Source organism: Carassius auratus, chromosome 24, assembly GCF_003368295.1.
Source record: "Carassius auratus strain Wakin chromosome 24, ASM336829v1, whole genome shotgun sequence".
In the NCBI taxonomy this organism is placed as follows: Eukaryota; Metazoa; Chordata; class Actinopteri; order Cypriniformes; family Cyprinidae; genus Carassius; species Carassius auratus.
The window spans coordinates 17,614,275-17,640,568 of NC_039266.1; the positions used below are offsets into that span (position 1 = coordinate 17,614,275).

General features: G+C 37.4%; 2 protein-coding genes across 2 annotated transcripts in view; one reads left to right on the forward strand and one right to left on the reverse strand.

The window, feature by feature from the left end:
* The first annotated feature begins 6,407 nt into the window (after nt 1–6,407).
* On the forward strand, nt 6,408–12,258 carry LOC113042489 (gamma-aminobutyric acid receptor subunit rho-3-like). The gene is made up of 8 exons (XM_026201381.1): nt 6,408–6,513; nt 8,586–8,653; nt 8,844–9,067; nt 9,145–9,227; nt 10,258–10,395; nt 10,478–10,630; nt 11,449–11,642; nt 11,940–12,258. Exons 1-8 carry the CDS (start codon nt 6,495–6,497, stop codon nt 12,237–12,239), a joined length of 1,179 nt encoding a protein of 392 aa, XP_026057166.1. The 5' UTR covers nt 6,408–6,494; the 3' UTR covers nt 12,240–12,258.
* Nucleotides 12,259–12,404: 146 nt separating this feature from the next.
* LOC113041868 (uncharacterized) overlaps nt 12,405–26,294 on the reverse strand; it is a 28,142-nt gene continuing 14,252 nt past the window's right edge. Inside the window, exons 18-37 of the mRNA XM_026200433.1 lie at nt 23,326–23,625; nt 22,477–23,043; nt 22,174–22,341; nt 21,712–21,975; nt 20,830–21,627; nt 20,231–20,382; nt 17,934–20,141; nt 17,260–17,479; nt 17,016–17,172; nt 16,759–16,920; nt 16,341–16,463; nt 16,205–16,250; nt 15,993–16,099; nt 15,069–15,193; nt 14,642–14,913; nt 14,460–14,559; nt 13,844–14,127; nt 13,630–13,731; nt 13,411–13,539; nt 12,405–13,331 (exon numbers count right to left, since the gene is read on the reverse strand). Coding sequence (XP_026056218.1) covers nt 13,243–13,331; nt 13,411–13,539; nt 13,630–13,731; nt 13,844–14,127; nt 14,460–14,559; nt 14,642–14,913; nt 15,069–15,193; nt 15,993–16,099; nt 16,205–16,250; nt 16,341–16,463; nt 16,759–16,920; nt 17,016–17,172; nt 17,260–17,479; nt 17,934–20,141; nt 20,231–20,382; nt 20,830–21,627; nt 21,712–21,975; nt 22,174–22,341; nt 22,477–23,043; nt 23,326–23,625 — 6,373 coding nt within the window. The 3' untranslated portion in view covers nt 12,405–13,242. The remainder of the gene's footprint in view (nt 13,332–13,410; nt 13,540–13,629; nt 13,732–13,843; nt 14,128–14,459; nt 14,560–14,641; nt 14,914–15,068; nt 15,194–15,992; nt 16,100–16,204; nt 16,251–16,340; nt 16,464–16,758; nt 16,921–17,015; nt 17,173–17,259; nt 17,480–17,933; nt 20,142–20,230; nt 20,383–20,829; nt 21,628–21,711; nt 21,976–22,173; nt 22,342–22,476; nt 23,044–23,325; nt 23,626–26,294) is intronic.

The window sequence follows — 26,294 nt, forward strand, 5'->3', positions numbered from 1 at the left end:
TCACAGTCTATTTGTGATGAATAAAGAAAAAAAAAAAAGATTATTTTTCAATAGTTTCAGGCCCTGTTGTGATGTCTGTCAATGGAAATGACCTCTAGCAAATAGTTACAGTTCACTATGTTAAATTAGATATGTCACATGATCACTACAGACCCTATTTGACGTATAATAATTCCATTTATGATTCCTAAACTTGAATATAAACTGTGACAGCCCACCTTCCACCTTGACTATGATGAAGTGCTCAGTAGTTTCTCGACTGCTGGTGACAAGGCACCTGTACTTCCCCCTGTCCTGTGGGCCGCACTTCTGGATATGAAGAGATGCATTGCCAGAGGGAATCAGTTGGGTGAACAATGATGTCCTGCTGTTGTAGTGCTGATCCGGCTGATCTAACCGGCCGCTCCCCTGTATATAACTCTGGATCGGGACATTTTGTCTGAACCAGTATATGATCTCATCTCCAGCTGCTTCAAAGACACAGGGCAGGACACAGTCTTCTGAGAACGTGCAGGTTAACTGAACATCTAGAGGTGTGGTAAAGAGCAAAACGTGAGCTTTGAAACACTAAGCAGTGTAAAAGAAAGGGATTTCTCTCCACTTTGTCTAATCTTCATTCACTTTGAAGGGCTCATTTGTATCTAAAACTGTTTAAATGGATCAAATAGACAAGTAGCATTCATGGGAGGGCACGATTTGTTCTTGTGTTTGGAGTCCATCTTGAGATCTCCAATTTGATCTGAAACTATTTAGGTCATAAGTCAAAAACAGAGCTGAAATGCTGGTTTCCCTGATGATGATAAACATCAGGCAATTAATCAGACCAGTGTTTTGTCAGTCAGACATTTTTCTTTTGAATCCTTGGTCTGATTTTACTCAAAAGGGTGCGAGAATTTCTGCACTTACACTTTTCTTAAGAACAACTTATGATTCCCTGGATTAAACTGAACAATTCATTGTCTCAGCCACACCATGAGGTCATTACGTGGTTAAAATTGTGAAACATTGCTGAGACCAATAGCAGAGTTTTTCCATCTGTGTGACTTATATTAGTACTTATATTGAACTACACTGTTGGCCTGCAGAAGTGAAGGTTTTAAGTTATGGTTACAACCTGGAGTTTTCCCATTTGCATCAGCAGCAATCCACAATAATATTAGACAAATCCAAGAATGCACAGCCGTCATCGCTCTCTTTACTTGAAGGCTTGAACTACAGTGGAATAAAAACAATGGTTATTTACTGTATTTATTAATATCAGATATTTTTTTAAATAGATAAATGCTGCTGTCAACTGGAATATCAGATTGATACTAATCAATACTCGACAAATACATTTTTCCAAAGGCTTCACACAAATTTTTAACCCAGTGAACAATAGATTCAGTTTGGGTGACCAAGTGAATCAAGAGAGACAAATTATATTCGATTGGATATTGTGCGTATATAAAAATTTTGACATTAACCTTCAGTTTTATGATCTTAACATTTTACATTCAGCTTGAGCATAGTCTTGTTTTTGTTTTGTGTGAAGTCTGTTGATCACGTTCTCTCTTTGTAAGTGGAATCTTCCGGATCAAGATCACTCTTGATAACAGAACATTTGTAGGCACAAATCTCCTACCGAAATAAAATTTAACAAAACAACCCACACACTGTTTTACAGGAGGACAAGAAGCGATTAAATTAAAATAGCTAATTTGACAAAACTTTAGAATAAAACAAATCTCAAAAGTATATAGTAGATGATAATAAAATGTCTCTCTGGTTTCTTTGTTGTTAGTAGTTAAGTAGAAAAGTAATCTCAAACTGTCTCTGTCTCTCCTTTAGGCTTGAACTATTTATTATTTGTTGTGTTGTGGTTGATATGATTTAAAAGGCAGACTCACGTGCATGTGTTTTGATTGTGGAGGGAAGTCTCATCTCTGGCAGAGAACTAGACTGGGACTAGACTGACTAGGTTATTTTAGAATACACACTCCCATAGTATCAGCATAGCCCTGCCACTTTGCGCTGATACATGAATGGGTGGAGTTTCTGAGCATGAAAAAAAATATTTAAAATACAGTAGACTATTAAAAAGTCTAAATACTAGTAAATACTATGACTATTATATTTTTTTATTCTTCAGTGTCACATGATCCTTCTGAAATCATTCTAATTTGCTGATTTGGTGACATTTCTTTTCATAATCAGTGTTGAAAACCATTATGCTGCTTTATATTTTTGTGGAAACAGTGATGGTTTCATTGATGAATAGAAAGTTCAAAAGAACAGCACTGTATATCGATGATTGTAAGTACTGTATTGATATCTTTCAAGAAAAAGAAAAACTGTTAAGCTGTAATATACATCAAGTAAATGTTATCAAATTGAATGAATGGATTAATGATTTAATGATTTGTTTTCACTTGTTGGGAATGGCACTAAGAAAAGAAAACAAAACTCATTAGTCCTATGAAATGTTCCCATAAATGTCCGTTAAATAATTAATAAATTAATGACTCTTAACTCTTATTATTGCTATGCTTGATGTTTTACAAAAAACAGGTATATATATATATATATATATATATATATATATATATATATATATATATATACCAAGAAGGAGAGTGATGGGGTGCTGCGCCAGATGACCTGGCCTCCACAGTCACCGGACCTGAACCCAATCGAGATGGTTTAGGGGTGAGCTGGACCGCAGACAGAAGGCAAAAGGGCCAACAAGTGCTAAGCATCTCTCGGGGAACTCCTTCAAGACTGTTGGAAGACCATTTCAGGTGACGACCTCTTGAAGCTCATCAAGAGAATGCCAAGAGTGTGCAAAGCAGTAATCAAAGCAAAATGTGGCTACTTTGAAGAACCTACAATATGACAATTCAATATTTTCAGTTGTTTCACACTTTTTTGTTATGTATATAATTCCATATATAATTCCACGTGTTAATTCATAGTTTTGATATATATATATATATATATATATATATATATATATATGTATGTATGTATGTATGTATGTGTGTGTGTGTGTATGTATGCATGGTTGGAATTTTCCCCATATTTGCACAAAATAAAATAAAATAAAAACACACTGACTTGCTTATTTGTATTCATTATTTGCTGGGAGTCATGAGGCAAAAGTTAATCATCTCTTTTGATCTCTCTTTTTTTTTTTTTGACACATTGCCAAGTTCCTCTTGTGATAAGGTTAGCAAACCAGTCAAACTCAATGCAGTTACACTATCTGTGATGATGTAGCTTGTCTCTGCCGCTGATCAGGCCTTAATCCACCAGATTAGGCAATGCACTGGGATTACTGGACACAGGGAGTCGGCGATTGGTTTATGATTTTTTTTCCTCTTTGTATCCGTCCATCCTAGGATCCTGCTCTCTCTCCCCTCCCCCCTCTCTCTACGCTTCTGTAATGTAATTGATTGCATTAATGTGATTTGATTGGTTAGTCCATGAGCTTTTTATAATAATAACTAATGATGGAATCTGCCTGAAACTGGAGCAGAGCATCAGGTGATGCCAGAGTGGCGTTCTGAAAAACACAGATGCAATGGTTTTACCCAGCACTACTACCTTCAAATGTTCGTTTGCTGTAATATTTACTCTCAGATGCCTAAATCTGATGATCTATCTGGTCTACATCTGTGATACCAATGATATTTTCTTGAAAGAAGTTGAACAAGAGGACAAGGACGGGATTATATCTCCATCAATGCTACATTTCACTCTTGATGTTTGTAGGTTTTTCACCTCAGCATCAGCGAATGAAGTGTATTAACATGAGTGGACTGAGGTATGACAAGTTTATCTTCAACAGTAATGGCATAAAGCTATAACTCCTGGCATGTGGAAATCCCGATTAGAGATGGTCCCATCCCACTGTGTAGGTTAAGGGAAGATCCACCAGCTACAGATAAGAGGATTTGAGAGGAATTAATGTCATTCTTTTATTACAGTAAGAATAAATTCATAGTGATTTATGTTTGGGTGACAAAGCGCCACCGACAACAGACCAGACACACGCTGACACACACAACCAGCTGAAGTATGCGGTGATGGACGCTGAATAGATGCTGTAATACGATCAAACAAAACTAGATTTCAGATTTACAGTTGTACTGGGAGTCGTGCGAACATCAGCAAATGCCTTAACGTTTCCCTGAGGTTTGCTTGGGATGGCCAGGACCCAGGAACCATCCCGTCTTGGCTCAGTGGAAGAATTCTGGACTCCAGCTACGGACGAAGAGATACAGGTCTCCCGTCATCGTTTCTGGTCATGAAGCTGGTTCCTGCTGACTGTCAGGCTGCTGTGCCTTGCTTGTCTCTGGCCCGTCACCTTGCTCAACAAGCCCTATCCTAACCGGAAGAAAAACAAGGATGTTTACTTGGCTGAGCATGGCAAAAACAGATTCAGGGGGTGAGTAATGAATTACTTTTGAAATACTGTTCAAAACTTTGGGGTCATACGATTTTTTTAAGTAATTAATAAAGTGACTGGGGAAAAGTGACAGCAAAAGCATTTATGATGTTACGAATAGATTTCTATTTCTAAGACATGTTATCCTTATGAACTTTCCAGTCATCAAAGACCTCTGACAAAAATGTTTCATGGTTTCGAAAAAAAATATTAGGCAGCACAATTGATTTCAATAAGAAATGTTTATTGAGCAGCAATGTAACGACTGCTGTAAATTAATCTTTGCCATTACAGAAATGTTTAATTATATACATTTTTTGTAAAGAATAAAATGAAAATAATAATCCTTTCACAACATTACTGGATTTTTGATTAAATAAATGCAGTCTTTATGGTGAGCATGAGAGAGGCATGTACTGTAATAGGGTTTAAATATTTGATCAGTTTTGCATAAAGATGTTGCAAGTCTGTCGTTTGCCAGCATGGTTCAGTGTGTGAACAGATGGGCAGTAATTAGGAAAGAGTAAACAGGGGGTTTAATTAGACAGGAGGACACCAGAACCAGTTCTGAAGGGTTTCTGTGTTGTTTAGCATGAGGCTTGACTGAAAATACTGTAAGTGTTTCATTCTGACATGCAATTGGATATTACAAGGTTTTATCTTCTTCCTTTTTTTATGTCTGTAGTTTTACTAAATTATTTTTTTATTAATTTATAGTTCATTTAGGTTTAGTTATTTTAGTAGTAATTAATCTAAATGATTCTGAGAAATATTGCTTTGGCATCTATAGCTGGAATAAAATAAGAAGATGTATTTGCACAGTGTATTACACTTCATATGGTATTATAGTTTATTTAGTTTCAAGTAATGCAAATGTGAATTTTCTTTTTAATATCTGTCTACACGAGGAATCAAGTGTGGCTAAAAGCCATTGCTGGTGGTTGTATACCACAGAGTAATGAGTTACACACAAGTGAGAATATTATTTCATTCTGTAATTAAAACCATCCTGGTGCCATCATCTAATTTTTGCTTTCAAAGTGGAGGATGGAGAGCAGCTAAACTGCTGTTTGGCATTAAAGTCACGCCAGCAGTTTCCTAAAAAGCCTTTTTACAATGACAGCCAGGTTTTCCAGGTAATTTTTGTTAATGCATAATGTGTCCCTGCATTGAATATTTATTAAGCTTTATCATGGTGAACTCGGTTTTTAGAAAGAAATTAATAAGGTAAAACACACATCTGTTTAACTATATAATATGTATTGCATTTTTAAATGTAATTTAGTCATTTTACTTTAATTTTTCAGATAATCACAGCAGTGTACAGCAGCGTGCATTGTCATTAGTTCTCTGTTGTGTTTTTGTTAGCGTGATTGCGTAATGAGTTCATCACACAGTCATAAGTGCTTGTGTGGTTCTGTATTCAGTTTGAGTTTAATTTTGTAATTTCACTTCAGTGTGCAATTAACTTTGCCATGTAATGAGCACAGCATGATTGACAGAATATTTGTGGTTTCAATTAAAGCATGCAGATGGAAAAGCTTTGTTAGGTGAAACATTGCATGTGACTGACCTTCACTGCCGTGTTTTTGGCATATTTCATGTCTTATTTCTCAGGACTCGGGGAATGACTTGCTCAGGAGGCTTCTGGAACCGCTCCAAACCGTAGCTCGTTTTCACAATCTGGCACACGTAACTACTGTTGTACGACAAGCTGTTTTTATAAATCATTCCTCTAATGGCTGAGTAATTTCATATTACAGATGCTGGAGCACAGAGGCAGATGTTTAGGGTAACATTCTGACATGAAAACAGGTCGGCAAATGATTAAAACACATTTTAGTTCTCTGTAATGCAAGGGTCCAGCCCCCGCACAGCATTCCTGCTATGTGGGCATTGATGTGCAGATGGAGAGTGCAGTAATGGCCTGTGTGTGTTTTTCTCCTGACCCTTTTTATTTTTATTTTTCAGACGGATTGACTACAAATTAAAGAGAAAGGACAGCACTAAGTCCCTCCTGATCAAAACTGAAAAGCTGCTGAGAATCGAAGACCACGACTTTGCCATGAGGCCTGGATTCGGAGGTCAGGACTCTCTGTTTATTTGCTCCAATTATTAATTTTCATCTGGATCCTGAAAAACACATTTAGGGTGTTATTTTTAAAAAACCATTTCACTGTGTCAGAGGGCAGAGCGAGGTGGATGTTGCCATCTCTCTGCTCAGGAGCATAGCAGCCAGAGGTGACTTTAATGGGGCAAGCTTGGTCCTAAATTCAAACGTGACCCAGATTGTGCCAAACACAAATTAGAGAATGGGTGTTGAGGACACAGATGCACTTTGGTGGACAATAATCTGTATTACATCCCAGACTTGGTAAAACAGATGGAAACTTGCAAGATGCCACTCATAAATAATTTCACATTTTGAATATTAAGGGATAGTTAAACCAAAATAGAAAATTACTCCATGATTTACTAATCCTCAAGCCGTCCTATGTGTATATGACGTTCTTCTTTTAGATAAATACAATCAGAGTTCCAAATCTTCCAAGCTTTATAATGGAAGTGAAAATCATAAAAAGTGCTCTTCACAGCTCCGGTGGGTTAATAAAATCCTTCTGAAGTGAAGCAATGCATTTGCTTGAGAAAAATATCCATATTGAAAACTTTAAAGACCGTAATATCTAACTTCTGTTTACTGTTGTACGCGCACTGATGACAGAAAGTTATATTCTGGGAAAAGGATTTAGATGTATAAACTCGAGTGAGAATTGATGAATGTGGAAGCACGAAGGAGAGAGCAAAACACCGGTCAAGAATTAGAAGTAGAAAATTACAATTTATAAAGAAAAACTTATATAAACCAAGAGGAAACTGTTTTTCCTTTGCTGTAAACAAAACTAGGTTCTCACGAGACTAGCATATTCACACCATAGCTTATGCTATGCCTACGTCATCCACTGGAATGCCACTCTTTTGTGAGTGTAAGTTAAATTAATGAGTAGTGGAAGTAAGAGATTACAGTTAATAGTTTTAAAAACTTTTCAATTTCAAAAGGCCTTATTTACCCCTGGAGTACTTTTTATGATGGATGGATGCACTTTATTTTGCTTAAAAATCTGCCTTTTTTTTGCACACACACAAAAAAGAGCCAGGACATTTTTTTAATGCAACTCTGATTGTATTCGTCTGAAAAAAAAAAAAACTAAAAAACCTCATATACACCTACAGTAGGAAGGCTTGAGCCTATTTCATTTTTGGTTGAACTAGACACACTTACAATATGTAAATGCCATTCTAGTATTTGTACAGTATATTTAATATCATAGCAAGTCCCTTTTTTAAAACCAAGATATTATAAACAGACTTTTTAAACAAAATATTTAAAAGTATATTGTATCAAATTAAGTTTATTCAGTTGACTGAAGTTTATTTCTAAAACAGTAGATATACTGGGAAAGTATAACAACAATCCCCTTGGTTTGGCTATTGTGAAGTTATTGTTTGAGGTTTTAATTAAATACTGATATGGGAATTATAAATGTTTTTCTTTGTGTGTTTGTGTTTTGAGAAAATTGAGTCACTCTATTTAAGTGAACTTGAGTGGCCTTTCATATTATGTGGAATAACAATCTTCGATTTTTAATTTTTTTTTAATATACAGTTAAATCCTCAGTCAGGTCTCAGCCAACCCCTAAATAGTATTAAACAACATATTGAACTTTAAACATTTATAAATGCATGCAAGCACATAAATGGCAAATTGGCAGAAAAATGGCAAATTGCATCATACATGGATAACTGGTGCATACCTGTATGTAAGCATAATTCACTGTGTGAATATATATACATAATTCATCTGCCAGTGCTGTAAAAGAAGTAGGAGGACGAAGGAATAGATCAGATTTAGATACGGCAGTAGTTTGATGGCTTTCTTTTATATGATTGAAGAAGATTGAGAAGTGGAACCAGGCTTTGAATGCTCTCCATTCAGTGAACCACTGTTAATTAATGATGGGACAAATAGGATTAGAGTAACATTTTGAGCTCCGTATGCTCTCAATGTAGGAGCAGCGGAGACAGTTTCTCTCTAAATAGATTTCAAAGGCATTGCTGTTGTCCTGCATTCATATGTAGTGTGTCTTCCGTTCTGTAGGATCTGCCATCCCTGTGGGCATTGATGTGCAGGTGGAGAGTATAGACAGCATCTCTGAAGTAAACATGGTAAATATCCACATTCTCTTTTTATATAAATCCTTCCTACAAAACAAATATCCGCAATGTAAAAGGTCTTCCTTATATAGGTCAAAATTTATTTTTTGCAAAAAAATGCAAGTGGCTGCTCTTCACTGTTGCCCTTAATAAGTAGTCATGTTTACCTATAAAGTCAGTAAAATCTACAGGTCTCTTGCAGGACTTCACAATGACTCTGTACCTGAGGCATTATTGGAAGGATGAGCGGTTGGCTTTTCCCTCTAGTAACAATTTGAGCCGCACATTTGACGGCCGGCTGGTAAAGAAGATCTGGAAGCCTGATGTCTTTTTCGTCCATTCCAAGCGCTCCTTCATCCATGATACCACCATGGAGAACATAATGCTGAGGGTTTACCCAGACGGCAACATCCTTTACAGCGTCAGGTAGATGCCTGCAACCGCTGATGATACATTTCCTTCATATGTAATGTTTTAATAATGGAATATTCTCTTTATTGCAGGATTACAGTTACTTCTCTGTGCTCAATGGACTTCAGCAGATTCCCATTGGACTCTCAAAACTGTTCCCTGGAATTGGAGAGCTGTGCGTTTCCACCTAGAAACATCTTCAGTTCTAGTGTAATTTTATTGAGTCCCACCTACAGTACATTGTTTCTTTTTTAGATTAAGTTTTACAGGTTGGGAAAATGTGGCAATTGTGGATCATTTTATTAAAGGAACTTGCAGCTGTTGGACACCATTTAGACCGTAAAATAATGGTAATGGAAAGGTGCTTACAATGGAAGTATATAAAGAAATGAAATAAATGTTTGAATATGCACTGTTGCGAAAGTATAGCAGCATGTTACATACAGTATGTTTGCATCAGACAAGTGCTTCCTGACCTTTTCTGTGAAAAGTTTTTTAAAATTATGTCACGTGAAGCCTGTAAACCTAGCAACCTTTCACTTTTAATGATATTTTATCAAATAATTAGAGTAGTTCCACTACTTTCTAACTTTTAAAATTTACAAGATGATACACATAATAGCAGTAAAGTCATTGTGAGTTGCTTTTTGCAACCTATTTCTTCACATAATGTGATATAAAACTGAGTGAAACAGGGTATTTATCAAGAAATATATATATATATATATATATATATATATATATATATATATATATATATATATATATATATATATATATGTATATATATATATGTATATATGTGTGTGTGTGTGTGTGTGTGTGTGTGTGTGTGTGTGTGTGTGTGTTTTAGTTTTAGTGCTTTTGCCATTATATTCACAAGTAATTCTAATGTTTAAAAATGACATCTAAAAATAGCTATTTTTATCCAGGCTACTTTTAAACCCATGGTGTACATGGAGCCATTTCATTTTATAGTATGTGCTTTGCTACAACTGCCAATTTTTAATCAGATGTGGTTTGATTTGCAATTTGCAAGAACCAACATAATGCCACAAATGCTGTTTGAATCAAGAGCCATTTAATAAAATGGTGCCATAATAGCACACTTCAAGTTATCCATGTATATAAACATGACTTGAACAGGCACACTTTCTTTTGCCTGTTTTCTTTATCTTTTGACTTCTCTCCTGTATTCCATTCAGATGCGTATGCTGAGAGCGACCTCATGTTGTACTGGAAAAATGGCAATGACTCTTTGAGGACAGAAGAGATTGCTCTCTCTCAGTTCTTCATTGAAGAGTTTCACCCCTCACATGGTCTGGCGCTGTACAGCAGCACGGGTACGGCTTGCTTTTCTCTCTCTTCTTCTGTGTATTCATGCTATGACAAATCTTATGTCTTGTCCTGTTTGGTTTCTGTCAGGCTGGTACAATAGGCTCTACATCAACTTCATCCTCAGAAGACACATATTCTTCTTTATGCTGCAAACATATTTTCCTACAATGCTGATGGTGATGCTGTCCTGGGTGTCTTTTTGGATCGACAGGAGGGCAGTACCGGCCCGTGTCTCGCTTGGTGCGTAACACCTATACACACACATGCAAAAAATGGTTCTTCTAGTGTATCTCTGTGAAGCCCCCCTTTAGGAAGCTTTATTTTAATGTTGTTGGACTGCAACATGTGTGGTGTAGGTTGCTTAGGTATATTGCTGATTAACAAAATCATAAAGTTTTTCTGAAGACGATAATGATTAGGCTAAGTAGGATTTGGTCCTGGTTTAACATCAACACAAAATGCATTTTTCACTCTCATTTATAATCAAGCTATGTGTGAGAATGACCATATTTTTCACACAAAAAACAGTACTGATATGCATAATTTGCTGTAATGTGAACATAGCCTATTTATGTGGCTTCACACTGTAGCTCCACCCATTATGAAATCTCATTGATCCAAAATCCTGCAAAATGGGTTCTGATTAGCTGTGTTTTTTAGTGATCGTGTCACAGAAGTCTAAAAAAAAATTTCTTTTATAACTCGTGGTAACCCTAACCTAGTCCTGACATCTGATTGGTTTGTAAATCGGTCTAAAAGTGCAGTCAAATTAGCAAAGTTTCTTGGGCTAAAAAATGTCTGTTGTCTAGTGCCAACGGTGTAATGATGTTTAAAAGTCCTAGCTCAATCAGAAGTCACTTTCAAGCATCGTTCTGTTGGTCAACGTGGCCATCTGTGAGGAAATCTTTTGCCCTATCGAAAAATTCCCAGTTGTGTGTATTCTCATTGAAATGACTTGAGTTCATCCTACAAACTGGATTTTCGTTAGCTGATCAATGATAAATGTGACTGCATCAGAGTATAGTCAGTGTGTCTCTCTGCATGTGTGTTCAATCCAGGCATCACTACGGTGTTGACTATGTCCACCATAATTACTGGAGTGTCAGCGTCCATGCCTCAGGTCTCATATGTGAAAGCGGTGGACATCTATTTGTGGACCAGCTTTCTGTTTGTGTTTCTAACCGTCATCGAATACGCAGCCGTCAACTACTTCACTACCAAAGAGGAAATGAAGAAACTCGGGCAACTGAAGGTCAAAGCTCTCTTAAACATCCTAAGATCCTTAATTCTTTCACTCTAAACTTGATACAAATTTTCAGTGTAATGATGCACTTTCTTGACATTCCAGGATTTTTTTTAAAATGTCGCCCCCTGTTGATCAAATATTGGACCTTGATCATCAAACTTCTTCCATATGCATTATTTTTTAATTTAGAGCAATAGAATTTAACTTTTTTTGTGCACTGTTTCTTTAATCTCCAATATATTGTACTTTAAAAATCTTACAACATTCATTCCAGAAAAATGAATGTTTTTTTGTCTCCTACAGCTCTCGGGATACGATGCATCTCAAGCCATGGCGTTCGATGGCTGTTTCCATGACCAGGACATAGAGCTTAGTACATTTCCTTTGTCTGACCAAAACACAGACCCATGCTTGTCCTCCAGGAACTCCACAACGCCCGACCTCCCTCCCGTCCTGGGCACGCGCCTCCGACGGCGGCGTTCTATCCGCCAAAGCGTCAACCATATCATGAGCAACAGTTACATGATCGACTCCTATTCCAAAATATTCTTTCCTTTGGCATACTTTCTCTTCAATATCATCTACTGGAGCATCTACTCCTAAGCGAGAGAGAATGTCATCCAGAAAACTGGCCTGCTCTGAGTTTGTAAGACTCTCATAAACTTGATTGCTCGAATGTAATCACATGCCACAGTGATAGAATACAACCTCTCACACACACAAAAATTGTATCACAGACAAAAGGAATAATAAATAATTTATTATGTCAGAATCTCAGATTCCCAACTCTGCCTAAAACGTACAAATGTGAAATCATCGTACATTTATAAAACTACATAACTGTTAAAAAATATATAAAAACATGATAAATCATATTACTTTTTTTTTTTTTGGCTAAACAGAACCCTTATGCTACTCAAAAATAATTTCAGGCAAATTCTGTTTTACGCAGTACAAAGAAAGCAAATTTGATTACATGTAACACATTTTTTGATCCATTAGCATATTCATTATATTTTTCCTCTATGTAAAAACTACAAAACTGAGAGTGACTATAAAAATAAAGAGCTATATGGAAAACAGAACATACTGTATCTCAGTCTTTCTACAAGGTGTCTGACAGATATACATGCTTTTTAAGACCGAATGTTTTCCTTCATTTTAAATGTAGTCCTTCATCAATTATAAAACCTTTATTAAGTACCATCTGATGCAATGCATCATCTGTGCTTCATTTATTTTTTGCAGAAGAGGTGTTTAATACTGTTTGCTGAAAATATATAGGAGTTTAAAACCCCAAAAGCGTAATATACCTCACTTCTCGGTACAGAGAGATCTTCTTACATATTGACTCCCATAGGTACATGCTCTTGCTATTCATTACTCTGCTGTGAGCAGCCCAGTTCTAACAGATAACGAAATGTCTGGCTATAAAGCTAAATGCTGAAAGCTTTAATGCATGTAACATTGATTCAGACAAACTGATGAGAAGATATTTTGAGCCGAGTCATTAGATTCTCATCTTGGTAATACATTTTTTTTTCAGGCCTGATAGAAAAGGTCTGTTTCTTCACCTATTTTCCTGTCTTGTGTTTATAATCCTCTTCTAAGAATAGATTTGTCTGTTCATCTCATTGATGATCACATCGTCATTTGCTTCCCCTGACATGATCACACTGTCATCCAGCATTGAGCCTGTAATGTGAAATGACAGAGTTGAGAAAATTCTTGAGTTGTTTAAAATGCATTTTTACTTTTTTTTTTCTGAACTGACCGATGCCTTGGGATGGCACTGACTCATCACTGCTCACTGAGCTTCGGGGTACACTGCGGGTCCCTGAATCTGCCGTCATGATCGAAGTCTTTTTAGTGTGGTTGCTCTGTGTGGCTGTCCGACTCCACTCTGTGGATAAAACATTTGAGAGATTGAGAGGAGATGTCTATTAAAGGTAACATGCAGCTTTTTTCACTTTGGTTAATAATCTGGCGATACCTGAATTCTCAGCCAATCGTAAACTGCCACAACAGAGGTACATTCTCCAATGTTTACGGACATTTTCTTTCAGAGCACAGTGGAAAACAAAAATAAAAAAGCCTGTGAGAGAATGAGAAAAAATATGTTTTTTTTTTTTAAAATCAAACAATCAAGGTTTTGAATTATTACATTACTTTTTGTATAAAATAAAATAGATAACATTGTTTCTCACCCTGCAAGGAATTAAAGATGGCAAACAGGTATGAAAAGGCCAAATTGACCGGTCCCCAGGCGAAGAAGGCAAAGCCCCATGTAAGCCCGAGCAGGAAAGTAAGTCCTGCGATGCTACGAAGGTCATGCAAGCCGCTGCGGTACAGATTATTGTGAGGGTTTCGGCGCTTGATTCGTCTCAGATGGACCATCACCACTACGAACATTGCCAGGTTCAACACAAATACGACGCAGAAGTACGCCACAACGGCCACATAGAATGCGATGTCATTGCTCAGCCAACAACTAGTAGAGAGAAATATAGAAACATTAGGAGCGATGACATAATGAACACTGACGTCTTTAAAACGGCAATGAACACAGTAATCAAAATCCCCTCGATTTTTTGACATTTAAGAGGTCATTGTACTATAAAAGCATCCTGTAAGTTTCAGAACCCAAAACTTTCTCATTAGTCTAAAAACAAGTTTAAATGAACTCAGTCTGCTTAAACGACGTTTAACGTTCTGGAATGTGCCACTTTATGATGTAACAGAGCGGCTAAATACCACCTCTGCAGAAGTTCATCAAAAAACAGACAGTTCATGACCACTTTAATTGATGAGGTGAATACTTACAACTCATCTGTAGTTCCGTCAGAAAATTTCCCATAGCTTACGAGGCCATAGTTATCTTTGTTCACCGCAATCACAATAATGACGACAACCAAAGGGATTCCTGCAATAACACACATTACGAAATGAAACCAGCAGTCATCTACAGCCACGAAGCGCACGGCTGATATAGCAGCTGAACTCACCCCAGCCTGCCAGGGAGAATTTTAGCATGTATCGGGACATGAAGTTGTTGAAGACTTTGACGATGGCCAGGTACATATGCAGAGCCTCCAGTCCCATCCAGGTGAAGGAGACCAACAGGAAGTAGTGCAGGAAGAAGGCTGTGGAAATGCACAGGCCTACAGCATCTTTGTACAGCGCCAGCCACGAGTCCACCAAGAATACCAAATTCAGCATGAGCAGGCCGAAACACAAATGGATCAAGATCTTCGAAGGGATGTCATGGCGGAGTTTCCTGAAATGGAACAGAAGAAATGAGTAAATAAAGGTTCTTTGGGAATTAATTTCAGTTTATGGTTGAGAATAATTTTATAACAGGTTTTTGAGGGGTCAATCATGATTAATCAAATTTTATGGCTTATAAACACTGAGAGGGAGGATATTACTCACTCAAATGCGAGGTAGGTGATCAACGTAACCGAGAGGAAAATGGCAGACACGCCACATCCGATATAAGTAATGAAGGTGAGGATGGTGTTCTGCAAACGGTCAGATATACCTTGCCGGCTAATGTCCTTTGAAGACAAAACAAAACACACCCAGAAATGTATAATGCATAGCTAACTCAGGATTTAAAAATAAGGATGGCCAGTTTAAACTACATGGTAAACAATCGATTCAAAACTTTTTTTTTTTTATAAATAATTACCGTGTATTTATGTTAATTGTTAATTTAGGGTTAGTAAGATATTTTTCTGAAAGAAATTATATATTTTTTTCCCACCAAGAATAAATCAACACTGATTGTAGTAATGCAAATTATTTATATTTCAAATAAGCTCTGTTTTTTTTTTACCTTTATATTCAAACAATCCTGAAATCTTAAAAAAAAAAAAAATCTTCAACATTGATAATAATAATAAATGTGTCTTGAGCACCAAATCAGCATTTTTGAAGAATTTCTGAAGGATCATGTGACACTGGAGACTGGATGATGCTAAAAATTCAGCTGTGCCATCACATGAATAAATTACCTATATTAAAATATTAACATTTATGTTTGACTTGACTTGACTTGACCTGACTTCAAACTGTATATAAACATATTTTTGACAGTTATAAAAATTTTTAAAGAGTAAAGATAAAAAAAAAGATTATGTAAATTTAATGTTTTTAAATATTAGCATGCCAAATAAAAATCCATTTGTTGAAGCAGTCATCACTCTCTGTGTATTTCTCTATGTATTTTAGCATTTAAATAAAGAGTCTTTCTGACTTGTAAATGTTAATTAGACATGATGTGAAATGTTAATTAGATAAAAGATGTGGGCATTTCAGTAAAACACACACACACACACACATTGACATACATACCAGTAGTACAGCAAAGCTTGTCAAGTGATTGCAGCTGCAGACAGTTTCGTTCTCAGTGCTGCTGTTTGTGACAGAGCAGCCGCTGCCATTCCAGCCTCCTAAACCTCCTAGAAAATACAAAACACATAGGAATTAAAAGACATTAATTAAGAAATCAGACAGACCACATTTTTCACAGTTTCTCTGGAATTCCTGGAGGTGTGTAATCTCACCGTTTTGGTCAAAGTCCCAGAAAACACAGGAAGCTACATAGTTCCCCTGTGGGAAAGGAGTTAAGGAAGAAATAGATCAGACAGGTTTCAGCTGGCATTGAGATATGATGTTCACCAAGTATGTAAGCACACACACCGCAATGGGCTGCTGATTCCTCAGAGTAAATATAACATTCTCCCTCAGGTTTTTGATTGACAGGTTAGCCACACTAGAGCCTAGAATGTAGCTGTTCAGCCTCTTTGTACTCAGGGTTTTATCCTGTAGATAGATGCAAAATAAAAAAATCAACTGATGAGCAAATTCAAATCTGCAAGCTTTATTTCTGAAAATGTTATCTAGTCAGGTTAGGGTTTCTGTTATGGTGCTTTTGTATCCTATTTGTAACTGGAAAAGACAGCATGACATGAAAGTTATTACTTAATGACAGAAAAATGTTTTATTTAATCGGAAGGCAATTGGTTTTCTGAAAGTTTTATTTACAAACAATGCTCTGGGCTGAAGTGTTCTATATGATACAGAGTTCTATATGAAACTCCAATAAATCCAGTTTAACCTGAAAAAATGTGCTTTTCTGAAAGAAGGTGAACTGGACTCTAGAGGCTATCTTCTTTTCTTCTGGAGAGAGGTTCTCTGTCAGAGATGCAGGTAGTGTTATTTTAGCCAGGGGGGAGGAACTTTCCACTGCCCTGACTTGTCTTTGAAGTCCTTTTGTCACCTGTATAACCAGAAATATAAACACCAAATTTTGAGTGTGACTTCAAAAAGCATTCAAAATGTTAATGAATTCCTTTGGACTTCAGTTGCTATTACCTGTGGGTTTAAGGGATCTGCAATTGTGAGTGATGTTTTCCCAAAGTTGGTCCCATCAACTTTGGTCACAGTCAAAGCAAGTGAATTAAATGCAATGTTTTCAGTCTGGTCCCCAATCACAAGTTTCAGACCCAAATTATCCACAGCTTTGATTAATCTACAAAGTACAAAATACATGATTTGCATTCGATATTTCAAGTTTGACAATTTAAGACATTGAAAACTTGCGTTGCACATGTCTCACCGGTTTGAGGAGGCAGCCACAGTATCTGTAGAGCTGTTTAGAAAGTTGTTGATGACAGACAGCACTGTTCGGCCTAGATCCAGACTAATATTGGGTGCGGAGAGAAGATTTTCTAACTGGCTGATCAGCTGATTGACCTCAGTTGAATTTAAAGATGCCAAATTCTGTGTTTGGTTCAGGAGATTGCTAAACAGTGTATCTGGGCTTTTAGTTGTTGCTTCTGAAAAATAAAAAAAAATAAAGGAGCTGCTGTTATAGATACAGCATAAATATACACTTTCACCAAAACAATTTTATGTATACTAAACTTCACTGCACTAGATACAAATTAGCAAGTAGCATCTGTAAATTAAAGCTTGCTAAAGCCGTTCCCAGAACTTTTATATATAGATAAAATATATACGATTTACTTAAGAGTTTTTGATCAAATGTATCAAAGTAAGTTCAAAGTATCATTTTCTGTGTTCCATCTGCAGGAAAAGGGTTGGAACAACTTGAGCTCACATAAATGATTATTTTTGAGTGAACTATACATTTTAAGTGTACAAAGTTCAATTTATACTGTTGTGGATGCATGTATCTAGAAAAGCATTTATATTTGGAATTTTGAGTCAAGAAAATAGAATTGGTTTTAGAATGCATTTTATTGAATGAGTCAAGAAAAATAGTCAGACCTGTAGTAGTTGCCATGGTAGTGGCTGGTGTTTTTGACACAGCTGAAACGGCAGACCTCGTAGTATCTGTTGTTGTGTTGCTTTTGCTAGGTGTTGGAGTTGGAGCAACAATTGGAGCTTCTGTTGTAGAGCTGTTCTGAGGAGGGCTTGGATGTATCACTGATGGAGCAGTTGTGGGAGCTGTACTGCTATTTGTGACAATGCTAATTACGGTAGTGTTTGTTGCTATGCTGTTTGGAATGTTAATTGGATTGATCGCTGTAGTTGTGTTAGTGATTATATTTTCAGTAAAGGCATTTTCTATTGTGTCATTTGACTGTGTTGTGTTAAGAAGACTAACTGTTGTAAAAGGCTCTAAAGTGGAGTTGTTTGGCCCACTGGTGATATTTTCTGGTGCAGGAAAGGTTGTTGTATGCATCTGTGTTGTATTTGTGACATCAAACTGTGTTGTATTAACTGTAGGGCTTACAGTTGTATTCAATTCCAGTGTGTTATTGGAGGTCTCTGTTGTATTGATGCTACGATTGACATCAGTCCCATTAAAATTGGTTTCATTCAGTGGTGCATCTGTTGTGTTAAACAAGGTTATGTTGATTGCAGAAGATGTTGTATTTGATTGAGTTGTATTGAACAGGGAGTCTGTTGTGTTGGAATAAGTGAAATCAGTTGTATTAAAATTTGTGAAGTTAAATGAATCCACTGTAGTACTGAATTCTGGGGTATCTGTAGTCATATCAGTTTCAGCATCTGTGGTCTCCTCCACTGTAGAATCATTCAGAAGTTGTGTTGTGTAATAAGGACTAGCTGTTGTATTGAATTCAGATGTACTGTTAAGAGGTTGAGTTGTGTTTAATTCATTTACGTTACTGGGTGATTCTGTAGTGTTGGCTAGGCTTGTATTATTTGAGTGTGTTGCATTTTCAAATAGACTGGTTGTGTTATATTGTGTAACATGTGGGAATTGTGTTGTGGTATTTAAGACAGAAGAGCTCACATTTAAATATGTTGTGTTTTTGTGGTTCGTAGTCATTTTAAGTGTTCCGTTAACCTCTGTCACATTAGGTATTGATAAATCCGTCCTATTTTCTATAAGAGATGTTACAATGTGACTGAATAATGTAGTGTTAAATATTGTTGTGTTGTCTTGCTCAGTAGTATTTAAGTGTACTGTGAATGTGGAGGTGTGTTGTGTAGTGTTTAATGGGAGTGCTGTTGCATTTAGGTGTAATGGTGCTGTCAAGTTAAACAGCGTTGTATTTGGCAGAAAGGTTGGGGTGGTGGTGGACTTTGCGCCAGAGATTTGAGAATTACTTGTGTTAGATTGTGTTGCATTTTCCACACTTTCGGATGTGAAAGTTAAGTTTGGAATTTTCACTGTTGTATTGAATGGTGTATCTGTTGTATAATGTAGTGCAGTTGAGATGAGTGGCATGACAGTAGTAAAGTGAGGTGCAACTGTTGCATTTAATGGTCTAACTGTTGTAGTAAGAGTTTCACTTATCTGTGCTGTTGTATTTGGTGGTGTGGCTGTTTCTACCTCAGAAGGTGGTATGGGTGTTGTAATGAGTGGCATACCTGTAGTATTAAGTGACGTGGTTAATGTGTTGAGTGTTGTTGTAGTTTTATCAAGTGTTGTGACTGTTGCAGCAACTGTGTCAATTGTTGTGGCTGTCGTACTGACTATGGGGGTTGTTGAACTGAGTCTTGTGACAGTTAGGTTGAGCGGTGTGCCTGTTGTGCTTACTGGTGCGGTTGTTATTTTAGGTGTTGTATTTGTTGCACTGATCGTTAATGTTGGTACATTATGTGGTGCATTTGTTGTGTTGATTGTCGTTTCTGTTGTTTTGACTGGCGAGGTTGTTGCATTGTATGGTGTACCTGGAATTATTATATTGTTTGTCATATTTGTTGTACTGATGGGTGATGTTGGTATATTGTTTGAGGTACCTGTTGTGCTGACTGGTGAGGTTGTTGTATTGTATGGTCTATCTGTTGCGCTGACTGTTGGGATTATTATATTGTGTGTCATATTTGTTGTACTAATTGGTGATGTTGGTATATTGTTTGTTGTATATGTTGTGCTGATTGGCGAGCTTGTTATATTGTGTGTTGTATCTGTTGTGCTGACTGGTGAGGTTTGTTGTGTTATATGTTGTATCTGTTGTGCTGACTGGTGAGGCTGTTTTATTGTATGGGGTACCTGTTGTGCTTACTGGTGGGATTATTATATTGTGTGTCATATTTGTTGTACTAATTGGTGATGTTGGTATATTGTTTGAGGTACCTGCTGTGCTGACTGGTGAGGTTGTATCTGTTGTGCTGATTGGCGAGCTTGTTATATTGTGTGTTGTATCTGTTGTGCTGACTGGTGAGGTTCTTTTGTTGTTTGTTGTATCTCTTGTGCTGACTGGTGAGCTGGTTATATTGTGTGTTGTATCTGTTATGCTGACTGGTGAGGTTGTTGTATTGTATGGTTTACTTGTTGTATGGACCAGTGCGGCTGTTACATTGAGTGTCGTATCACTTGTACTGGCTAGTGAATTTGTTGTATCGAATGTGGTTTCTCTTATTTTGGCTGGGATTGTTATATTGTGTGTTGGATCTATTATACTGACCAGTGTAGTTGTTAAATTGTATGTCGTTTCTGTTGTGCTGACTGGTGAGGTTGTTGTATTGTATGGTGTATCTGTTGTGTTTACTGGTGGGATTATAATGTTGTGGGTCATATTTGGTGTACTAATTGGTGATGTTGGTATATTGTTTGAGGTACCTGTTGCGCTGACTGGTGAGGTTCTTATATTGTTTGTTGTATCTGTTGTGCTGATTGGCGAGCTTGTTATATAGTGTGCTGTATCTGTTGTGCTGACTGGTGAGGTTGTTTTATTGTATGGGGTACCTGTTGTGCTTACTGGTGGGATTATTATATTGTGTGTCATATTTGTTGTACTTTTTGGTGATGTTGGTATATTGTTTGATGTACCTGTTGTGCTGATTGGTGAGCTTGTTATATTGTGTGTTGTATCTGTTGTGCTGACTGGTGAGGTTGTTGTATTGTATGGTGTATCTGTTGCGCTGACTGTTGGGATTATTATATTGCGTGTCATATTTGTTGTAATAATTGGTGATGTTGGTATATTGTTTGAGGTACCTGTTGTGCTGACTGGTGAGGTTGTTATATTGTTTGTTGTATCTGTTGTAACGACTGGTGAGGTTGTTATATTGTGTGTTGTATCTGTTGTGCTGACTGGTGAGGTTGTTATATTGTGTGTTGTATCTGTTGTGCTGACTGGTGAGGTTGTTATATTGTGTGTTGTATCTGTTGTGCTGACTGGTGAGGTTGTTGTATTGTATGGCGTACCTGTTGTGCTTACTGGTGGGATTATTATATTGTGTGTCATATTTGTTGTACTGTTTGGTGATGTTGGTATAGTGTTTGATGTACCTGTTGTGCTGATTGGTGAGCTTGTTATATTGTGTGTTGTATCTGTTGTGCTGACTGGTGAGGTTGTTGGATTGTGTGTTGTATCTGTTGTGCTGACTGGTGAAGTTGTTGTATTGTATGGTGTATCTGTTGCGCTGAATGTTGGGATTATTATAGTGTGTGTCATATTTGTTGTAATAATTGGTGATGTTGGTATATTGTTTGAGGTATCTGTTGTGCTGACTGGTGAGGTTCTTATATTGTTTGTTGTATCTGTTGTGCTGATTGATGAGCTTGTTATATTATGTGCTGTATCTGTTGTGCTGACTGGTGAGGTTGTTGTATTGTTTGATGTACCTGTTGTGCTGACTGGTGAGGTTGTTGTATTGTATGGTGTACCTGTTGTGATTACTGGTGGGATTATTATATTGTGTGTCATATTTGTTGTACTGTTTGGTGATGTTGGTATATTGTTTGATGTACCTGTTGTGCTGATTGGTGAGCTTGTAATATTGTGTGTTGTATCTGGCTTGCTGACTGGTGAGGTTGTTGTATTGTGTGTTGCATCTGTTGTGCTGACTGGTGAAGTTGTTGTATTGTATGTTGTATCTGTTGCGCTGACTGTTGGGATTATTATAATGCGTGTCATATTTGTTGTAATAATTGGTGATGTTGGTATATTGTTTGAGGTACCTTTTGTGCTGACTGGTGAGGTTGTTATATTGTTTTTTGTATCTGTTGTGCTGACTGGTGAGCTAGTTATATTGTCTGTTGTATCTATTGTGCTGACTCGTGAGGTTGTTGTATTGTATGGTGTACCTGTTACACTGACTGGTGGGATTGTTATATTGTGTGTCATATTTGTTGTACTGATTGGTGATGTTGGTATATTGTTTGAGGTACCTGTTGTACTGACTGGGGAGCTTTTTATATAGTCTGTTGTATCTGTTGTGCTGACTGGTGAGGTTGTTGTATTGTATGGTGTACCTGTTGTGCTTATTGGTGGGATTATTATATTGTGTGTCATATTTGTTGTACTGATTGGTGATGTTGGTTTATTGTTTGAGGTAGCTGTTGTGCTGACTGGTGAGGTTCTTATATTGTTTGTTGTATCAGTTGTGCTGATTGGTGAGCTTGTTATATTGTGTGTTGTATCTGTTGTGCTGACTGGTGAGGTTATTATATTGTCTGCTGTATCTGTTGTGCTGACTGGTGGGGTTCTTGTATTGTTTGTTGTATCTGTTGTGCTGATTGGTGAGGTTGTTATATTGTTTGTTGTATCTGTTGTGCTGATTGGTGAGGTTGTTATATTGTGTGTTGTATCCGTTGTGCTGACTGGTGAGGTCATTATATTGTGTGTTGTATCTGTTGTGCTGACTGGTGATGTTGTTGTATTGTATGGTGTACCTGTTCTGCTTACTGGTGGGATTGTATTGAATGGTGATGTTGGTATATCGTTTGAAGTAACTGTTGTGCTTACTGATGAGGTTATTATAGTGTCTGTTGTATCTTTTGTGCTGACTGGTGAGGTGGTTGTATTGAATGGTGAACCTGTTGTGCTTACTGGTGGGATTATCATATTGTGTGTCATATTTGTTGTACTGATTGGTGATGTTGATATATTGTGTGTTGTATCTGTTGTGCTGGCTGGTGAGGTTGTTGTTTTGTATGTTGTATCTGTTGTGCTGACTGGTGAGGTTGTTGTATTGTGTGTCATATTTGTTGTACTAATCGGTGATGTTGGTATATTGTTTGAGGTACCTGTTGTGCCAACTGGTGAGGTTGTTTTATTATTTGCTGTGTCTGTTGTACTGACTGGTGAGCTTGTTATATTGTGTGTTGTATCTATTGTGCTGACTGTTGAGGTGGTTATATTGTATGGTGAACCTGTTGTGCTTACTGGTGGGATTATTATATTGTGTGTCATATTTATTGTACTGATTGGTGATGTTGGTATATTGTTTGAGGTACCTGTTGTGCTGACTGGTGAGGTTGTTATATTGTGTGTTGTATCTTTTGTGCTGACTGGTGAGGTTGTTGTTTTGTATGTTGTATCTGTTGTGCTGACTGGTGAGGTTGTTGTATTGTGTGTCATATTTGTTGTACTGATTGGTGATGTTGGTATATTGTTTGTGGTACTTGTGCTGACTGGTGAGGTTGTGCTGACTGGTGAGGTTGTTGTTTTGTATGGTGTACCTGTTGTGCTTACTGGTGGGATTATTATATTGTGTGTCATATTTGTTGTACTGATAGATGATGTTGGTATATTGTCTGTTGTATATGCTGTATCAACTGGTTGAGTTGTTACATTGAGTTTTGTACCGACCACTGATTTTGTTGTTTTATCTGTTGTCTCTGCTGTATTGACCGGCTGGACTGTTACATCGAGTGTTGTACTGACTCCTGAAGTTGTTATATTGAGTGTTGTTTTGACTTGTGAGGTTGTTACATTGTATGTTGTTCTTGTTGCGCCGACTGTTGGGGTTATTATATCATGTGTCGTAGTTGTTGTGCTGACTGGTGATGCTGGTATGTTGTTTGATGTACCATTTGTACTAACAGGTGAGGTTGTTATATTGAGTGTCGATTCTGTACCTTTTGTTTTGATTGGTGAGTTTGCTATATTGTTTGATGCAGCTGTTGTGCTGACAGGTGAGTTTGTTATATTGTGTGGTGTATTTGCTGTGTTGACTGGTTGAGTTGCTACATCGAGTGTTGTATGTGTTGTCCTGATTACTGAGGTTGTGATTTTGTCTGTTGTATCTGCTGTATCAACCGGTTGAGTTGTTACATTGAGTGTTGTCATTTTGTCTGTTGTATCTGCAGTATCAACTGGTTGGGTTGTTACATTGAGTGTTGTATGTGTTGTACCGACCACTGAGGTTGTTATTTTATCTGTTGTCTCTGCTGTATTGACCGGCTGGGCTGTTACACTGAGTGTTGTACTGACCCCTGAAGTTGTTATATTGAGTGTTGTTTTGACTTGTGAGGTTGCTACATTGTATGTTGTTCTTGTTGCGCCGACTGTTGGAGTTATTATATCGTGTGTCGTAGTTGTTGTGCTGACTGGTAATGCTGGTATATTGTTTGATGTACCTGTTGTACTGACAGGTGAGGTTGTTATATTGAGTGTCGATTCTGTACCTGTTGTTTTGACTGGTGAGTTTGCTATATTGTTTGAGGCAGCTGTTGTGCTGACAGATGAGTTTGTTATATTGTGTGGTGTATTTGCTGTGTTGACTGGTTGAGTTGCTACATCTAGTGTTGTATGTGTTGTCCTGATCACTGAGGTTGTTATTTTGTCTGTTGTATCTGCTGTATCAACTGGTTGAGTTGTTACATTGAGTGTTGTACCGGCCACTGAGGTTGTTATTTTATCTGTTGTCTCAGCTGTATTGACTGGCTGGGCTGTTACATTGAGTGTTGTACTGACCCCTGAAGTTGTTATATTGAGTGTTGTTTTGACTTGTGAGGTTGTTACATTGTATGTTGTTCTTGTTGCGCCGGCTGTTGGGGTTATTATATCGTGTGTCGTAGTTGTTGTGCTGACTGGTGATGCTGGTATATTGTTTGATGTACCTCTTGTACTGACAGGTGAGTTTGTTATATTGTGTGGTGTACTTGCTGTGTTGACTGGTTGAGATGCTACATCGAGTGTTGTATGTGTTGTCCTGATTACTGAGGTTGTGATTTTGTCTGTTGTATCTGCTGTATCAACCGGTTGAGTTGTTACATTGAGTGTTGTCATTTTGTCTGTTGTATCTGCAGTATCAACTGGTTGGGTTGTTACATTGAGTGTTGTATGTGTTGTACCGACCACTGAGGTTGTTATTTTATCTGTTGTCTCTGCTGTATTGACCGGCTGGGCTGTTACACTGAGTGTTGTACTGACCCCTGAAGTTGTTATATTGAGTGTTGTTTTGACTTGTGAGGTTGCTACATTGTATGTTGTTCTTGTTGCGCCAACTGTTGGAGTTATTATATCGTGTGTCGTAGTTGTTGTGCTGACAGGTGATGCTGGTATATTGTTTGATGTACCTGTTGTACTGACAGGTGAGGTTGTTATATTGAGTGTCGATTCTGTACCTGTTGTTTTGACTGGTGAGTTTGTAATATTGTTTGATGCAGCTGTTGTGCTAACAGGTAAGTTTGTTATATTGTGTGGTGTACTTGCTGTGTTGACTGGTTGAGTTGCTACATCGAGTGTTGTATGTGTTGTCCTGATTACTGAGGTTGTTATTTTGTCTGTTGTATCTGCTGTATAAACCGGTTGAGTTGTTACATTGAGTGTTGTTATTTTGTCTGTTGTATCTGCAGTATCAACTGGTTGGGTTGTTACATTGAGTGTTGTATGTGTTGTACCGACCACTGAGGTTGTTATTTTATCTGTTGTCTCTGCTGTATTGATCGGCTGGGCTGTTACACTGGAGTGTTGTACTGACCCCTGAAGTTGTTATATTGAGTGTAGTTTTGACTTGTGAGGTTGCTACATTGTATGTTGTTCTTGTTGCGCCGACTGTTGGAGTTATTATATCGTGTGTCGTAGTTGTTGTGCTGACTGGTGATGCTGGTATATTGTTTGATGTACCTGTTGTACTGACAGGTGAGGTTGTTATATTGAGTGTCGATTCTGTACCTGTTGTTATGACTGGTGAGTTTGCTATATTGTTTGATGTAGCTGTTGTGCTGACAGGTGAGGTTGGTATATTGGGTGTTATATTTGTCCTGACTGATGATTCTGATATATTGTTGTATTGTTGTATAGCTGTTGTATTGACAGGTGAAGTTGTCAAATTGTGTGTTGTACCCGTTTTGCTGACTGCTGGGGTTGTTATATTGTGTATAATATTTTCTGTACTGACCAATGATGCTGGTATATTGTTTGATGTACCTGTTGTACTTACTGGTGAGGTTGTTGTATAGTGTGTTGTAACTGCTCT

What these genes read in the sequence shown, in the direction of transcription:
- LOC113042489 (XM_026201381.1), top strand. An exon ending in AACATCCTTTACAGCGTCAG is followed by an intron (nt 9,068 to 9,144) that starts GTAGATGCCTGC and finishes TCTTTATTGCAG; the next exon opens with GATTACAGTTACTTCTCTGT. An exon ending in AGAAACTCGGGCAACTGAAG is followed by an intron (nt 11,643 to 11,939) that starts GTCAAAGCTCTC and finishes TGTCTCCTACAG; the next exon opens with CTCTCGGGATACGATGCATC.